The sequence below is a fragment of the Diceros bicornis genome, chromosome 15, assembly GCF_020826845.1.
Source record: "Diceros bicornis minor isolate mBicDic1 chromosome 15, mDicBic1.mat.cur, whole genome shotgun sequence".
Lineage (NCBI taxonomy): Eukaryota > Metazoa > Chordata > Mammalia > Perissodactyla > Rhinocerotidae > Diceros > Diceros bicornis.
Genome location: NC_080754.1, coordinates 38,373,425 through 38,392,439, shown reverse-complemented (window position 1 = coordinate 38,392,439; position 19,015 = coordinate 38,373,425). Strand labels below are relative to the sequence as shown.

The following is a 19,015-nucleotide window of genomic DNA, read 5'->3' as shown; positions in this document are numbered from 1 at the left end:
TCATCTACTTTTCTATGAATAAATGTCTTGCTCAAAGTTCCTAAAGATAATTCTATTTTTGTAATCTTAAATGCAACAGTTTTAGTGCCTTAGCATGTAATTCATCTGGACCTTAGAACTTGGAAATAATAAAACACTTAGACATGCCCTTGGCTCTTCATCTCTCTGGAGTTTCAGTTCTGTTAGTCACACTTGTTCTACCTTCTCCAGTTTGAATATGATTCTTACTAGTAGAAAAAGTAAAAACAAAATAGGAATCATCAACATTTGTCTCCTCATTATCATCTTTTTTTATTCATTTTTCTTTTCATTTTGAATTTATAATTATTCTTTTTTTTTTTTTTAAAGAGGCTTGGTGCCTTTCCTTTTTTTTTTTTTTTATAATTTTTATTTATTTATTTTTTCCCCCAAAGCCCCAGTAGATAGTTGTATGTCATAGCTGCACATCCTTCTAGTTGCTGTATGTGGGACGCGGCCTCAGCATGGCCGGACAAGAGATGTGTCCGTGCGCGCCCGGGATCCGAACCCGGGCCGCCAGCACTTAACCGCTAAGCCACGGGCGGGCCCTATAATTGTTCTTAAGCCTGTTTGCAAGCTTCAGCACACACTGACCATTAGGTTTCCTGACAATGTCCTTAACATTTCATATCATTTTTCATATACGCAAATGTAGTAAAGTTGGCTCATTAGTCTATGTGTTTAAAGCAACAAAGATTTGGATGGAAAACTTCTGATTTAACAGATAATGTGCTAATAATAGAAATTTAGGAAGATAGAGAAAATTTAAAAGAACAACAGTGATAACTACTATTGACCTTTTAAACCTATTTTCCTGTTTTCTTGAAATGCTTATGTAATTTTTATACTTATTAATATTTGTATATTTAAAGGCATATATGTCTGTATCTTATTTTTTAAGACATTTTAAGTGAATTTATTCAGTTATTGATTTTCTTCTTCATATGGCAAGTCAGATTTAGGTCAGAAAATGTTGATTCTGTTCTGGAATATTGACACTTGTAATAGTATATATTATTTATCATCGATTCCTGGAGGTTATAGAGAAATCATTCCTTTGGTCAAGAAATATGTTTAGCCTTTGACCTAAGATATACTTGAAGCCTCACGAGTTTCTTTTTTCTTTTTTTTGTGAGGAAGATCGGCCCTGAGCTAACATCTGCCAATCCTCCTCTTTTTGCTGAGGAAGACTGGCTCTGGGCTAACATCCATGCCCATCTTCCTCCACTTTATATGGGACGCCGCCACAGCATGGCTTGACAAGCGGTGCGTCGGTGCATGCCCAGGATCCAAACCGGCGAACCCAGGCCGCCGCAGCGGAGCGCCCGCATTTAACCGCTTGCGCCACCAGGCCGGCCCCATGAATTTCTATTTCTTAATAAGTTTATAGTCTACAGCTCTGAAAATGAAGCATCTTTATTCATTTTAAAACCTACATTATAAACTTATTTTAACTTTAACCACGGTTGTATTTATAGGTACTAGTATTCAGAAGGTAATCCGTCAAGATAGAGGATTTGCCTTCTTGTAATTTTTACTTTTTGTTGGCTCCAGCATACTTCAATATTATTAAACATTCATAATCTTAATCAAAAATATAGATGTAGGGTAGGCACTGAATCAATATTTTTGAATGCATGATTGTTGAATGAAATGTTATAAAAAAGGTGGAATGATGTAGCTCAGTGGATTTGGTTGATGGGAGGTTATTATTGTCCTTTCAAATGGGGTTTTCCCTAGAGGGTTCCCAGCTAAGAAAGCAAGTTAGGGGTAAGGACGTGATTGTAGGCCACTCTTTTGATCTGATTTTAAATCACCTACTTATAATTTTATAATTCCATTAAAAAGAGCTATAGTTTTTTTAAAGTTCAGGTCAAGATCTCAGTGCCAGATCTCCATCCTGGGAGGATCATTTTATGTTATTACTATGAACAAGTAACTTAATCCCAGTTTTAAAATGGAATGATGCCCTAATAGCAGAACTCTCTCTTAGGCTCTAAATACTGCTATATGCATTTTAGAGAAATGACCAGAAGGTTAGGATGGCAGCGTTGTGTTCATTTTAAGGCAAGAAAATGCCAAGTGAAGAGAAGACAGCTTGGGAAGAGCTTAACATCAATCAAGAAACCTCAGCAATAATGCTTAATTTAAAATTTTATTCATTTTTAGTCATACTGAAAACTTTATCTGTAGGGCAAAATTGTCCAAAATCTTTGATTTACTCATATTTATGATGTAAAACTTAAAATCTAATCTATTGTAAAATTATCCTCTATTAGCAACATGGGAAAAATTTTATTATATAATAAAAACACAAGAATTCGAGGACCATTTGGTCCCATCACCTCTTCCATTCCTCTTTTTCTTTGTCCCAAATCCATCTTGGCATGAAGCCAAGGTAATTTCCAGAAATTGGCAGTGCCCTGGCAAATGCACAGCTGCTGCTGTCTCCAACCCTTGCCTACTAATTTTGCACAAACCGCTTCCTCCTGTAAGGGCTGAGACATTCACAGGGCAAGGGACGTGTGCCGGGAGGGCAGATATGGAAGCACTACCTTGTGCTCCTGGCAGATTCTGGAGCCCTTGGAAGGATAGCAGCAGCATCACCTCACCTGCAGCCCTGCCCACAGAGCTTCCTCCTGACAACGGCGACTTGCCGACCTTGCCCTTTTACCCCCCTGCTCTTCCTTACCTTTTTCCGTTTGACTCTCAATGTTTAAAAATCTTGCCTCATTTCCTGTCCGTCCCCTTCTAACAAATACTAGCTTTGACTTCTCATGAGTTAAAATAGCCGAACAGTCGTTCCCATGAGGGTACCTGAGCCAAATCTGGACAGAGAGAGAGAAACTGAGAGGACAAAAGACAGGGGCAGAGATAGTGGGGCTGCTTGTGTCCCCTCAGTTTCCACTTCCCAGCTTCTTCACTGCGCAGTGGCAGGGCGGGGGTGTACGTACAAACACAGGTAAAATTTAGATATTTCTATCCTCCCACACTCTTCTTAAATGTAGAGTCAGCTCTGATCATATTTGAATATAGTCATGGTGATGATTTCTTTCCCTTTGTTCTTGTGCCTCTCCATGTCTCTGCCTTTGTTGGTTAAGATTGGACTTGATATTCTTGATGAGCAGAGGAAGCCTCTGACTACACATCTTTATACACACCTTGAAGTTTCCCTCACCTCTGCTCCCTCCCAAAGCAGTGCTGAGTCACCAATAGCTGCGTGGCCTTTCACGCTCTGTTGACAGGTACGGGGTCACCCCCTAGGTAGGTGCTTGCCCTCCTGTGGGAGGAACTTTAGTGCATCTGGAATAACACTGTGAATTACTATTGTTTTTGTCATCAGTGGTCATGATATCATGGCTATTTGTTCCTCTTTGAATAAACAAACAACCAGACTAGGAGAAGAGCATAGCATGAGGAAGGAGGACTCATCCTAGCTCTGCCACTCATTAGTTGTTGTGTTGAGCAAGTCAGCAATCTCTCTGGGATTTGATTCTCATATGTAAAACAAGTGGGTTGGACTATATTCCTTGAAGGTCCTGTTACTCTTTGATGTCTTAAATATCAAACTGAAGTGATGACTCTGCTGAAGTTCTCTTCCTTAGACTTGTTCCCAGTGCCAATGGGAACAAGTCCACTTCATGTACACCCTTAACCTCTTAGAAGTGGGGAGATTGCAAAACAAACAGATGTTTTTCTAACTTTTTCTGTATGAGCTCATTCCAACCTGATGTCATCAGAGAGAAAGGATAAAAATGGACAAAATGGAAATTTACCAGGAATTAATATAAAGTCCTGTAGTTTGATTCAAAGAACAAATTGCACAAATATGTGTTTGGTTGCAGTGCACATATACATTTGGGTATTTGCATTATCCTCAAGTCTGATGTGAACCAATAGCATAATGTGTGCCCTGTTCTGTATGGGATAACCACGAGTGCCAATGGCAAAGGCAGACTGGAAGTGACTGTTGAGGCGGTGGCCAGGTCACATAGTATGAAGTCAGCAGTCTTAAAAGATGGCAGGAAGAGCAAAGTCAGAGAAGCCAAAGGCAATAGACACTGAGAGACAGGTTGTAGCAGGAGATCAGCAAGAAAGCAAAATGAGGGATCTGTAATGTCAAAGCTTAGAGATGAGCACAAAAGGAAGGGGATGGGGAGGATGGGGTGGGGAGAATGGGAGTCAACTCAGCAAACAGCTATTGCCATCACAAGGGGATCCAGCTTTTCTTTTTCATTCTTTCTTTTTTTCCAACCTTATATTCCCAGGCAGCTTCCCAGCCCCTAAATTTCTCCATGCCCTGGAATTTAAGTCCCTCTTAACCCACGCTTATCTCGTTAAAGTGATCTCTCCAATTTGTTTAAAGGGAAGAATAATCTGCATTATTTCATGAGCTTTCAGAGTCTCTATGTGAAGGCAGGACTTACCTTTTTTTGCACACTGCACCCCAGCATAAGCAGCTATTTCCTTATTTCTGGGTTACCAACCTTCTCACACATGCCCTGGTCGTTTCTGCTTCCCTGCCTCTGCAAATGCTCTTATTCTTCCCTGACTTCCTCTCCGCTGTCAGTCTCAGACACATCTTCCTTTCAAAGGTTCATCTCAAGTCCTACCTCTTTCGTTCAGCCCAGTTAACTACTCCTGCCCATCATTGTTTCCCTTCTCCCAGCAATGTATGACAGAATATAGCACCTTTGTTATGGGGGGAGGAGGGCAGGCAGGAGGTAATTCCTTCAATGTAATTATTAACTCCTTAATTAGTTTGTAAGCTTTGAAAGGAAGGAACTGTGTCTTACAGAGACTGCATGGTAGGGGAGAGAGTTTTGGGATAAGGAAAAATAACCTGATATTCAGTCCTGGGTCCATGCATTTACCTCTCTCTAGGCCTTAGTGTCCTCCTGTGAAAAACAAAAATAGTGATTCCATGCTCTGGCTTCCTTATACAAGGGATCAAATGTTTAGATCAAGATCATAGGCAACAGCATTTTTTAACCTATGAAGCACTCTAAGAAAGTGAGAGGTTATCATAAGAGGTGCCATCATGTTATAAAAAAGGCAAGGGAATTTGGGAATCTGAATTTTGAACTAAATTTTAATTCCTGCTCTACCACTTGCTCAAAATATAACCTTAGAAATGTTTCTTACTTCTCTGTAAAATGAGACTGACACCCTTACAAGGATTAGTAGTGCTGGAACTAACTTATACACCGATTTGTAAAAAGCCAATTGTCGAATATTCAGTAACTTTGCAAGCAGGTTGTTAAACTGTTATTAGCTTGAAATCTGCCATGGGGGGAGTATTTATATCTGGGAAATCGGCAAACACTGCAAGTCGGACTGTTGGGGTTTCTTCTGGAGAGCTGATTTACCAGCACATTGCTGATGATATAAACAGGGCTCTGGAAATTGTACAGCACTTTGTCTTGTCATTAAAAGTAATAATGATAACAGTAATATTCTGCATCCACAGAACCTAGCCAAGTGCGTGGCAGAGCTCTTAGCCCATACTTAATAAATACTTTTTTTTTCTTTTTTTGTGAGGAAGACTAGCCCTCAGCTAACATCCGATGCCAGTCCTCCCCTTTTTTCTTGAGGAAGAGTGGCCCTGAGCTAACATCCATGCCCATCTTCCTCTACTTTATATGGGATCCCACCACAGCGTGGCTTACCAAGCAGTGTGACGGTGCACGCCCGGGATCTGAACCTGCAAACCCCGGGCCACCAAAGCAGAGCATGCGCACTTAACCACTTGCACCACCAGGCCAGCCCAATAAATACATTTTTAATTTAACTTGGGTTCACCCTTTTGTTAGCTTGATACTTCTGCCCCTGAGCTAAAGGAGCCCCCACGTTTACCTCTCTTCACATCCCTCTCTTCAAATGTCTTTTTAAAATCAGGTAACGTAAACAAAAGCCTGGTTCAGTGCATGTCACACACACACAGTAGGCCTTAAACCCTCTACATTTGTAACTGATTACCTTCTTTCCAAACCTTCTTTTCTTCTGATATTTAATATCTCAGTTAATGACATTGCCCATCTATCCATTATCCCAAGCATGTTATCTGAAAGTCTTCCTCTCCTCTCCCTTTTCCTCACCCGCCTCCATGTCTAATCAATCACTAGATCTTACCAATTCTACCTCTTACATCCATCCCCTCCTCTTCACTGCCATTGCTACTGCCTTGATCCAGGCCCTCATCATTTCTTATTGAACTCTTCCTCCTAGTTAATATCTTCATCTTCAATCTTTCCCCTTCAATCCAACTTCTGCTTCTACAGATGTGATTTTAAATTACAAATCTGACCAAATCACTCCCTTGCTTAACATTCCTTAATGGCTCTCTGTTCTCTTGACGATAAAATCCAAAAGCTTTAGCTTGTCATACAGATCCACCATATTCTGACCTTTGCCCTCCTTTTATAAGAGTTATCTCTTGCTGCTCCCCCATACTACCTGGAATGCCTAGTCTCACTTTCTTAGTGACCCCTGGTTCACCCTCCAATTCAAACAAATTCCTCTATGACATCTGTAGACATATTTGATGTTTATTTTTCTGAGCTCCTATAGCACCTTGCACATGTCTGTGTACCATGCCTAGCCATATGGCTGTTATTATCCATTGGTCTTTCCGTCTAGATTGTAAGTTCCTAAAGAGTAGGAACCTATGTACCATTCATTAATGCCTAATACATTGTATAGCATGTAATAGGAGCTCAATAAGGGTTTAAGTGAATGAATAAGAGTTCAAAGGATAGAGTATTTTCATTGGTTCTCTCATACAAACTACTCATAGGGTATGGCAATGAAAAAAGAAAGGCTTAAAATTTGGGTCTCAGTAATGAAGAGAAATAAATAAAATAAGGTTGGTTTGTTTTTATCCGTATCCCCCAATATAGGATATTATTGACTTCTCATCACTTTCAGGATAAAATCCAGACCTCTTAGCCTAGCTTACAAAGCTCCTTACAATCTAGCCCCTGACTTCATCTCTGTTCTTACCTTTCTCTATACGCACACGTATAACCTACGTTCCAGCCACTTAGATTTCTCATCTGTTGCATAATCTTTCATCCCTCCATGGCTGCGTTCATAGTTTCCCCACACCTATAGTACTCTCTCCCTCTTCTTTCACTTACCCCTTTCCTGCCTGACTGATGAATTTCTAGACTTCTTTCAAGTGATCTATAGTTATCACCTATGGGCAGCTATCCCTGAAACTATCCCTCCCTCTTCTGTGCTCCCAGAGCCCTTGGTTGATTATTGTAAGCACCGTACTGTCAATCTTTGTTGGTCTGTCTTTTGCCCCCTCTGCAAAGCGACATCGTCTTTATACCCAGACCTGTAACACATTCTAGAGGCTTAATATAGTGTGAAGGAAGGAAGGACTGTATTTTCAGATTTGCAAAAAAAGTAAATTTCTGATAAGAGACATATGTTGAACAAATTTAGGATTGACTTTGCATCATCTGGCCAATCTGGAACAATTCCATGTCTTTATTTTCAGAGGTTAGGTGGCTCTGAGAAATTGGTCCTAATAGATCAGAAGCAAAGAACAAGTTTAAAGAGCTGGAGCTTATTATGTTGCCCCAGATTTGGTGCAGTACAGTAAAAAAAATTTTATATGTTAGGAATTTGTCTTGTCACAGACATTTATCTACATGACTTAATAATGCCTTAGAAAGTAAAGCAGTGTGCCAGCAGATAAGACATTAAAGCAAAGAGAACAGATGAGCAGTGACTTATAATAACATAGGATGTAGTTTCTAATAAAAGTATATTTATCAGAACACTTAATTTCCCTTTGGGAAGGGTAACAATTTTTTATTTCTGATTATAAACATAATACATATATCTTAGTTTGTTCAGGCTGCTATAACAAAAATACCATAGACTAGACAGCTCAAACAACAAACATTTACTTCTTACGGTTCTGAAGGCTGGCATATTCAAGATCAAGGTGCTGGCAGATTCAATATCTGGTGAGGGCCACTTCCTTTTCATAGACAGCCATCTTTTCACTGTGTCCTCACATGGCAGAAGAGGCAAGGGAGCTCTCTGGGGTCTCTTTTAGAAGGGCACTAATCCCATTCATGAAGGCTCTACCATCATGACCTAATCACCTCCCAAAGGCCCCACGTCCAAATACCATCACAATAGGGATTGGGTTTCAACATATGAATTTGAGGGGACACAAACATTCAGTCTTTATCAACACATTAATGCAGAATGCTTGGAATATCTTGAAAAACACAGCAATATAAACCCCTCCCAAATCTAACTGTCTAGAATTAACTATTGTTAATTCTTTAGATGTATCCTTCCAGTCTTTTTTCTTGTATATGTGTTTAGGTATCCTTTTAAATAAATAATTTAAAAACAGTTTATGTTGTATATATTGTTCTACCTTGTTTTTTATATTAATATGTCATGAACATTTTCTCACATTAGTAAATACTCTTCTACAACATGATTTTAAATTGCTGCACAGTATGCCATCATGTGGCTATACACCACTGTTTAACCAATCCTCATTGTTTCAATGTTATTATAAACAGAAGGATAGTAGTGTGGCTGACTAAAGAAAGGGTGATCTGATATCTTCCTGTCTTCCTCAGGTTGTGGAGGCCTCTCTTACATCGGAGCTCTATTCTAATAATCCTCTGAGTATCACCTCAGCACCTTGGGCATACTCATGGCACAATGGCCGACCCTCAGGAGCGCCTGAGCTGCTCCTCCTCCCCACGCTTACCCTTGAGTGAAAACAAAACCTTCAATGGACTACAGGATGAACTCACACCAATGGGGAGCCAGCCTTCACCTAAGCTCCTTAAGGACCAACAGGAAAAGGGGGTGGTGCAAACAGAGCTAACTGAGGGCATGAACAGCCCCATCACCACAACAGTGTTGACAAGCGTAAGCGAGGATTCCAGGGACCAGTTTGAGAACAGTGTTCTTCAGCTAAGGGAACAAGATGAATCAGAGATGGCCATGTCTCAGGGGAACAGCAACACCATGGATGGAGAGAGCACGAGTGGAACTGAAGACATCAAGATTCAGTTCAGCAGGTCGGGCAGCGGCAGTGGTGGGTTTCTTGAAGGACTATTTGGATGCTTAAGGCCTGTCTGGAATATCATTGGGAAGGCATATTCCACTGATTACAAATTACAGCAGCAAGGTAAGCTAGAGTATGAACGTGGAAGGTATTTCCTGTGTAAACACAGCACCATCATTAACTAGATAACCTTTGACCTGTGGATAAATTAAAGAACTAGGACCAGATAAATACCTCATATTGATTTCCTATACACCTTCTGAATGGAACAAATTCACATTTGTTGAGTCTTTTATGGTCAAAGCCCATCTTTTGTGGTTGTCCAGTCCAGTGGTGTCCAAAGTAGACTACATATAAGACAATCCATGGCATTATGAGGAAGAAAATGTTACAGCTCCTGTTCCTTTTATCTCATCATTTAAAATTTCTATTTTCATGCATGTATTCATATATATTTGGTATTTTAATAAAGTTGTACGGATATATAATTTATAAATAAATCAGTGAGTGCATGTTTAAAAATTTTTTAATAAAAGTTTATATAATCAGAAAGTCTGGTGGCTACTGGACTAGTTCAATACTAGACAGAAGCCACATGACAGGTACTGCCCCTGAAGATTGCAGGCCTGCCTTAGGTTAGTAAAAAGGAATTATTATCTTGCTGTCATAGCACAGAAAGCTCACATTTTGAGGAAAGAACAAAATATCTAACCAATCTTGAAAAGCTTTATTATTTCTAAATTCAACAGCTCTTTAAAAAGTAAATTTTTAACTCCCATCATTATGTAACATATATATTCATATATTCCAATTCAAGCAGTATGCTTTTGACATAAAGGCAACACATGGCCCTAGTGTTCTTTATACCTTCATTTATATTCTTTAGAAGAAGTTTTGTCTCCTGATGACGAAAGTAATATATGTAGAAAATTTGAAAAATACAGGTCAGTTCCAAAAAATAGTTAAAATAATCCAGGATTCCCAGTCTCCTGAGAATAACCACCATTAATATTTTTGGTATGTATTGTGTTAGTCTATTTGTGTGTGTGTGCTTTAAAAAAAATAGCCATACTGTTTTGTAGGTTTTTCATTTCATATTGTGAACATTTCCCATATTATGAAATATATGTCTTCAGTATCATTTTAATGGCTGCATAATGTTAAATTGTGTGAACTTGCCAATATTTATTTAAGCAATCCTCTATGGCTTGACACTTAATTTGCTTATTATGTTTAGTGATTATAAGCTACACTACAATGAACATCTATTAGTTTTCACACACATCTTTGATTACGCCTTAAGATAAATTCCTAGAAGAAGTATGGTTGGGTTCAAAAGGTTTATTGTTTTTAAGGCTTTTGATACATATCTTTATAGCCTTATGTAAATAATTCAGTTGTTATGAGTTCTCTCGTGAAGAATTCTGGAAAGGAAAACTGTGGACCAGAAATGAGATTGTTTTATTTATTTTATAACTGAATGTTGGACTCTGTGACCCTCTCTTAAAAATTATTCATCTCGGGGCTGGCCCCGTGGCTTAGCGGTTAAGTGTGCGCACTGCGCTGCTGGCGGCCCGGGTTCGGACCCGGGCGCGCACCGACGCACCGCTTGTCAAGCCATGCTGTGGCGGCGTACCATATAAAGTGGAGGAAGATGGGCGTGGATGTTAGCCCAGGGCCAGTCTTCCTCAGCAAAAAGAGGAGGATTGGCCTGGATGGTACCTCAGGGCTGATCTTCCTCACACACACACAAAAAAATTATTCATCTCTTTTAGTCAAGACTGCTGACAGCTTTTCCACAATAGCCAGTTGACATCAGTCACCATTACGTACTTTTCCCATGCATTCTATTTTTCCTGTTTCTCAAATACTTTCTCCTAAACCAATACCAACCTCTCTCCCTTCCTTCCCCACAAGTGCATTGGGATTTACTGATAAATCTGTCAATTCCAGGTGTACTTTTCAGGATTTGTCAACCACAGCATCCATCCCTGCTCCATGCAGAAATTCTTTGTCACTCCCTGGGTTTTGTCTGTCTGTCTGTCTCTGTGTCTTTCATACATACTCTCATACCTTGCACACTCCACCCTTTTTCCCCCTCCATTATCTTAAAGTTTCAAGGAAATTAAAAAGTTGTTCCTTGTCACACAATGGTTAGGGACTTCTATGTTAAACAGTATTATTGTTTTTAAAATTGGAAATAATGATAAGCACAAAGAGGAAAATAAAAATCACTTGTCATCCCACAACCAGCGATAACCACCCTTAATTTATTTTTTAAAAATTCCTCTTCTCTGCTTAGACACAAAACCTACTAATATCTACTGATTTGATAAACTACATTTGGTTTTTAGGATCTGAACTTGTCTAGTCTCATAATTATTTTGGTGGTAATTTGAAGGTCTCAGGATCTAAATGCAACGTTGAGGTTCAAACTCATAAAGAGAAGTAACATCCTGTGTCTGTTAAAGAAAAGTCACATCCCGTATCTGTTAAAAGGAGCCTTTAAAATTTATTTTATTGTTCTATAAACTTGTATTTAATTTGTCTTCCAATTGATTATGTGACTTTCAGAAAGGCTTATTTCAGGAATAAATAAGAAATAGGCCTGGTCAGTTTAAGCTTACAGGGAACAGCAGCTGCCTCACTCTTCAGCAGGTGACAGGAATCCTACTGTGGGCTGGTGTTGCTGTGGGCTGTAAAAGAGATTTGCTAGCCAGAAACTATGTGTAGTTTTTCCCTTGTCAGCTCTGGGATCAGGGAGCTAATCTTTAATCCTGGATTACAGTCAACCAAAGGATAGCACGTGTGACAGATGTGTCCCTGCATTTGGTACTTATGAGGAAATTTCACTAGATTTTTGAAAATTTTAATGATGTCTTCATCTCCCATTTAGTATGTTGGTAGTGAAGTCTAAGTAAGGTAGTATGTGTAATTGGAATCTTTTATTGCCAAATAGTTCCCAGTCTCAAAGCAAGTATTGTCACAGATGTGTCTGAATAAACAAAGGAGAACTTATGCGTTAAAGTGGGTGGGCATGTGGCTTTTTCTCCGTCCTAGGGATCATGGTGGATACTGGAATTAAGATAGTAGTCATAGTGATGAATCAGGGAGAAGATAAAAGCTGGGACAGAGTACCAGTGGGACAGATGTAAAAGCAGCAGAAAGTCTGGAACTAACCCTGGAGGGAGCACAGCCGGTTTCTATTATTGTGAGGTTAGTTCTCGAGCTCGTCAGTGATCTAGGCCTCCAATTTTGCACATCCTTGTTGCTAACGTTCTTTTTCTGATATTTTCCTGTTCCTTGGCTCCCTACTAGATATTGACAGGGACATTGGGACAGGACAGAGAGGATTAAATCACATCGATCAATTTTACTTCTGGTAATCAGTTCTAGTGAAAAGATTGATGGAAAGGTTGTTTAAGTATTACTTTATTTTACATTGTGTGTTCTTGAATTACCAATGCTATCCCCTTTATTTTTCCATGGATACTTAAGACTTAGCTGAACATAGCTGAATAACACAAGCATGAGCTACTGTTGGTAGAGGAATATTTTGTTCCTTATTATATTATCCTCAACCTTTGGTATTTGAATGCCAAACATACTTATCATTTGTCTTTTAATAATTCATTTATTTCTCATTTTCTAAAAATACTAAGTAATAGGCATTATTTATTAAAAATATAATAAATTACAGTGTAAGCATTATAAAATTATATGAAAAGAAAGGGTTATTTAACAAATTGTCTTGGGATCACTAAATAACAATATGGGAAAAAATTAATTTACATCAGTCCTCACACCATACACCAAAATAAACTCCAGATGGATATAAAGGTTAAACTTTAAAAAAATCAACTATAGATCACTCTTAGAACATGGATTAGAAGTAGAAGAAATTACAAAGGAAATGACAGATGACTATAAAAATATTTTGTTCAAAAAATAAAAGAAAGTGGCTTTTGTAAAATATTCTCTTCATATAGTCAAAGAAATAGAGAGAAAGCTCCTTCAAGTTTATGAGAACTACGTATCTATCACTCCCCAAAATTTCCCCCTGTCCCTTTCTCCCACCTCTGACCTCTGCTGCCCCATCCCAATGCAACTACAGACCTGTTTTGTTTTTTGTTTTTTGTTTATTGAGGTCATATTGGCTTATAACACTGTGTAATTTTCAGGTCCATCATTATATTTCAGTTTCTGTATAGATTGCCTCGTGTTCACCACCACTAGTCTAGTTTTTATCCATCACTGTACATATATGTCCCTTTATGCCCCTTACCCTCCCCCCATCCCCTTCTTCTCTGGTAACCACTAATCTGTTCTCCTTATCTACATCACATACAACTTTTACAAAGCTGTATACATATGAGCAAAGACTAGAGGAGAAGATGAAAACTGGATATGGGATGGGATTTCAGATAAAATACATGTTTTTCTGTTTTTTCGAATATTTTCTAACGTTTCTAGTATTTAACAGTAAATAAAGATTGAGTAAATAGGAAAAAAGACACCCAAAGATTGTCTAATTTTAATAGTTATTTTATGAAAAGTTAGGGCAACTTGGACTTTTATAAAGTTATTCAGAGAAATATTATGTTCTTGCTCGGTTATGTTCTTGCCCAGAATCCAGGAATAGGACTTTATTCAGCCCCCGGAAGGTCAAAATGACAGTGTGTTTAGTTCTTCTCTGGACACCTAGTGAGTAAAACTCTTTTACTCACTGTATGTGAGTGTGTCATCAATACCTGCGTGCTGTGTGCGCTGCACCAATAAGCCTGTGGGGACCCAAGTGAGACTGCTTCAGCCACTCAATCCATGTCAGCCGTTAGATGCCATAAAAATATTGAAAACAGTCAAGTCTGTAACTCACTGCTTCCTCCCAAATCTCACTTGGTACCATTTGTTCCTTTAGTGGTTTCATCTTTGTGAGCTATTTTTATCTAGAGGGATTTGTTTTTAAATAGCATCTAATCGATTCCAATAGAGCAGACACCTTTAATACTGCTCATATCATAAGAATGGGACGAACGCCATACTATAAACCACCCGCACTATAATTTTTCCTGCTCTATGTATTGAAGGTCATGTTTTAACCATTGTAATGAGAAACCGCACTTTATTAAGAACGTACAGAATTTCTTTTAAGGTAGAGAAAATTAGAAAAGAAGGAAATGTGATTCCCTTCTAGATGCTGATGAGCTCTTTCTGCTCTTGCTTCATCAACGTAGTACATAGTGAGTTGATTTGATTTCAAGACCAGAATATCTTTGAAGCTAACTCAACGCTATCTTATTCAGTGTTCTGCAAGCAGTGGCCTTTTACTGATCGGTGATCTGATGAGAATCTCTTATAACCTTTAACGTTGTCATCATCCTTCTCCTCAGTCCGTGGGGCTCCAAGCTCTTTGATGTTCATTTCTTGCCAGTGCAGTGATAATGCGCTGCTAAAAGGGAAGACAAGGAGAAGGATCAATGGGTTATATTCTTAAGTTTCGTAAGATTAAAGCACATACTGATTGAATTTTTGAAGTGCTTTATTTAAAATAGCATTTTATTCATTAAAAGTAACATAGCTTATAGTAAAAAAAATTTTAATACTGAAAAGGATAAAGAACATAATATGAATCAACAATAATGCCACCACTTAGAAAGGATCCCTGTTAAATTTTTGGTGCAAAAAAAAAAATCAAACTCCAAGAAAAAGAGAAACTTGAAAGTACTGCATTTATATGGATAAACACGTCATGACTAATGACCCACTCAGTTACTTTGTGAGAGGCAATGTGGTATAGTAGAGAAGGCACTGTCCCTGGAATCAGCCAATTCTGGATTTCTGGGCCCTGTTCTGCCACTTACCAACTACATAACCTTGGGTAGGTTACTTAACCATTCTATGTCTTAGTTTTCTCAACTTTAAATAACAATAATAAGACCAAACTTGGAGGATTGTTTTAAAGATTAAACACATGAGATATGTAAAGCACTATGCTAGGGTCTGGCATAAACTAAGTACTCAATAAAAGGTAGATACTAATATAAGTATTATGTATAATTAAGTCCTTAGGAGAGTATTATTGAAAATGAATTCAGCAAGGAGTAATGGAGCATCTGCACTAGAAATTCAAAGAGGAATAAAACAACACTTACAAAGGGTGATAGGGTAGGGATAGTGGTGTAGAGACAGATGGGTGCATTGACTGAACATGCAAGCTTGCAGTGAGAGATGGGGCTGCGGGAGAGTCAGGATATGTTTTGTTTGGAGGAGAGTATATTGGAGATCTCTGATCTGCTTGATTTCACTGGTTAAAAATTGATACAAACTAGTACATGTGCATATCTGATCTATAGTATCGAGGCCCATAGAAAGGTTATATCTTTTGGTGAGTTACCAAGTGGGAAACAAAAAGGAGAGATCGTTTTGGGTGATGGTGAAGTTGGTACCTTCAGAGTAGCCTTATAAAATGGTCCCTGAGCAAATTCCGAGATCTCTTTAAGCTTGTTTCTTGCTTATGTGCCTAGATACTTGGGAAGTGCCATTTGAGGAAATCTCAGAGCTGCAGTGGCTGGGTAGTGGAGCCCAAGGAGCTGTCTTCTTGGGCAAGTTCCGAGCGGAGGAGGTGGCCATCAAGAAAGTGAGAGAACAGAATGAGACGGATATCAAGCATTTGAGGAAGTTGAAGCACCCTAACATCATCGCTTTCAAGTAGGTCAAGGCGGTTTTGTTTTTTGTTTTTTTAAGAAATAGAGAGATTTTCTTTCCCCCAATATAACATTTAAGTTCCTGCTTTGAAAGACATGTTAAGAACACGCTATAGACTTAGCACTCTGGTGGGTGCTTTGGGAGGGTACCAAATAACTATTAAATTGGAGTCATGTCTTTAAGGATTTTACAATCTAATAGTTCGTTTTGCCATATCTCCTGCTGTTTGGAAGGGACGTACATGGGACAGAGAGAGAGAAGGTGGATTCCTGTCAAGCAGTCAGATCTACTAAATCAAGCTAATTTATTAATAGGGTGACAGAGGTCACTTTGAGATAACCTGGACATCCTAAAATTCATTTAAGAAAACAAAGCTAACATCTGAAGTGATCAGAGAATAATTAGTACTTATGGAATAGATATGTATTTTTTATTAGTTTCTATTAGTGTCCCTTCTTAAATATTAACTTGTAGTAACAGTTACCTTCAGAGTATTTCTCCATGCCTCATCTAGGTTTTGCTAGATCCCTTTTCGAGTAATGCCAAATACTCTGCTTTCTAAATCTAATGATAGTAGCGTTATTGATGATAGTAAGTTATATGCTATTTTCTTTTCACAAAGTAGTTGTTTTCAAGAGCGTGTGAACATATCTTTCTAGTTTAGATCATTATTTTCATAATATTGGCAGGGATCCCTAGCAAAAGGGGGTGGATCAAAGGTAAATTTGTGGAAATCACCAAATTTGGCAGTGCTGAGCTCTAAATATGTGTAATCTCTTCTGCCTGCACATTTCCCTTGAGTTCCCTCTTTTGCCAGCCTTCAAATTTTGCCCTAGACTTGAACAAATAAATGGTGAGTAGCTTTAGAGAAAGGAAGATGAAGAACAGGAAAGGTAGCCTTTAGGTGGGATGAAAGTTTAGAAACTAGAACTTCTTGTATATTTTATATATATATATATATATTTCAATCCTAGAAACTAGTATGACCAATGAGGCTACATTAAAAGTGGAATAACTTATACATCTCCCTTCCTTAAGCTAGGTAAAACTTCTCCCAGCCCTCAAGAGAGATTCTTTCCTTGATAAAACTCCCATTATAAACCTAAACCTGTCATGTGATAATTTTTAATTAGAATCACATCCTCAATGTAAGGAATAGAAACCTTGGGTACAGGTTTTATAGAATAGATTTAAATGAGTATTGAAGTTGAGTTTTGATTCCCAAACAAGACCCCTTATAGAAGGGGAAAGAGTTCTGAAAAGATGAGAAGCATTCAACTAAGATACTAAACGAATTGCTTGGATTCATTTCCTTGTGGAAGGAACATCCATGCAGAGGACATGGGAGAGGGAGCTTCAGTTGCTGTAGTGATTCTATCATTGGTTGCCCTAGTAGGGCCAGGAGGATGTGAAACTAAAACAAAATGCTGTGGAGACCAATTATAATCTGTCCAAAGATGATCAATTTCAACAGACAATAGGAGGATTATTACTTTTGTGTGTGTGTGAGGAAGATCAGCCCTGAGCTAACATCTGCCAATCCTCCTCTTTTTGCTGAGGAAGACTGGCCCTGGGCTAACATCCATGCCCATCTTCCTCCACTTTATATGGGATGCCGCCACAGCATGGCCTGACAAGTGATGCGTCGGTGCACACCCGGGATCCGAACCGGAGAACCCTGGGCCTCTGCAGCAGAGCACATGCACTTAACCACTTGCGCCACCAGGCCGACCCGCAGGAGGATTATTTTTAAGCAGACAGACTATCAGAGACTCGCTTCTTTCCTTCATTTTACTTTACTGAGGATCATCACTTCCAGGATGCTACATCATCCTAAATGGAAGGAAGAGCCTTCCATTTAACTAAACGTTTAAGCTTAGATCACTAGGACACTGGGTGTGAGACACTGAATATTCTGTAGATTAACATGGCTTTTTGGCCTCCTGAAGTGAACTAGGCTGTGAGTCCCAGGTAAGAGGGCTTTCCAGTAGGATGTCCTGGGTAACTGAAGGTAGAAATGTGTCCTAAGAGGATGGGTGTGAGCAGCTTTATTTTTCCTTCCCTTCTTTTGCTTTGTCCTTTTTCCTCCCAGTCTTTTCCCTGCTTCACTCTTCTGACCCTCCTACCTGCGTATGCAGTTTTCAGCATTTTGGACAAGTATTGCCCTGCTGGTGCCCAATTCTTTAGGCTGAAGACGCTTGAATAGTCTTTACCTCTCCAGGGAAGACAATAGTGAGACTGTGTCCCTGCCCATTACACCATGCTCTTGAGGCATTGTGCAGTGTTGTGTTTGCACCCATCTGTGCCATGTGTTGCTTGGCCCATGAATCATTCAGGACCGTCTGGAAGATATGAAGGCATGATTAGATTTTAGTATGTCTCTCTCTGGATACTGATTTCTGTGCTTACAGCTTCTTTTGAAGTTAGTAAGAACCACGTACAGAAGGGGAAGTGCGAGAAAAGAATACTATATTCTTTTTTTCTTCCAATTTTTTTTAAGTAATCTTTTATGAAAACCCAACCTGACTGTTCCTAATGGAATTGAGTGCCAAGGGGAAGAAAAGGTAGCAATTAGAAGTGATTATAGGGCTGTTATTTATAGCTACTAAGAAGCCTTGTCATAGTACAGGGGTGATGGAATGATTGCTTCTCATTCGTCAGTCAAGAAGGATGAAAAGTACATAACATCACTGTTAGACCCTTTCTGCCTGTGTTTGTGTGACACGTCAAAGTGTAGTTGAATAAGATGCTTACTAGGTTCAAACAAATATTTATTTTGATTCTTAAGCACATTACGTTATTCCTGCCTTGTTATTTCTCTGTAATGAAAATTAAATTGTTTGTAGTTGCTATACACTTGTACTCCACTGAGCTTTCCTAAAAGTCAAGTAACAGAAACTCGAAAAAAAATTTTCACCTAAAATCAAGAAGAGGGGCCGGCCCAGTGGCATAGGGTTTAAGTTTCCATGCTTCGCTTCGGCATCCTGGGGTTCACAGGTTCGAATCCTGGTGCAGCCGATGCACCGCTCATCGAGCCATGTGTGGCGGCGTCCCGTATACAAAATAGGGGAAGATGGGCACAGGTGTTAGCTCAGAGCCAATCTTCCTGACAAAAAACACCCGAAAAACAAAAATCAAGGTGAGAATTCTGAGTAGCTTAGAAAATGATAGGAGAGTAATAGAAATAGCTTTGTGGCATTTGACAGGCAGATCAAGGCAGGGAAAGTGAAGACTAAT

At 39.0% G+C, this 19,015-nt stretch overlaps 1 protein-coding gene across 3 annotated transcripts in view; it reads left to right on the top strand.

Moving 5' to 3' along the window:
- The window catches only part of MAP3K13 (mitogen-activated protein kinase kinase kinase 13), a 164,077-nt gene that overhangs the window by 115,675 nt on the left and 29,387 nt on the right, over window positions 1–19,015 (top strand). For all 3 annotated transcript variants that reach the window (XM_058556169.1, XM_058556170.1, XM_058556171.1), the window contains 2 exons: window positions 8,637–9,196; window positions 15,598–15,781. In XM_058556169.1, the coding sequence (XP_058412152.1) occupies window positions 8,722–9,196; window positions 15,598–15,781 (659 nt within the window). In that variant the 5' untranslated portion in view covers window positions 8,637–8,721. The remainder of the gene's footprint in view (window positions 1–8,636; window positions 9,197–15,597; window positions 15,782–19,015) is intronic.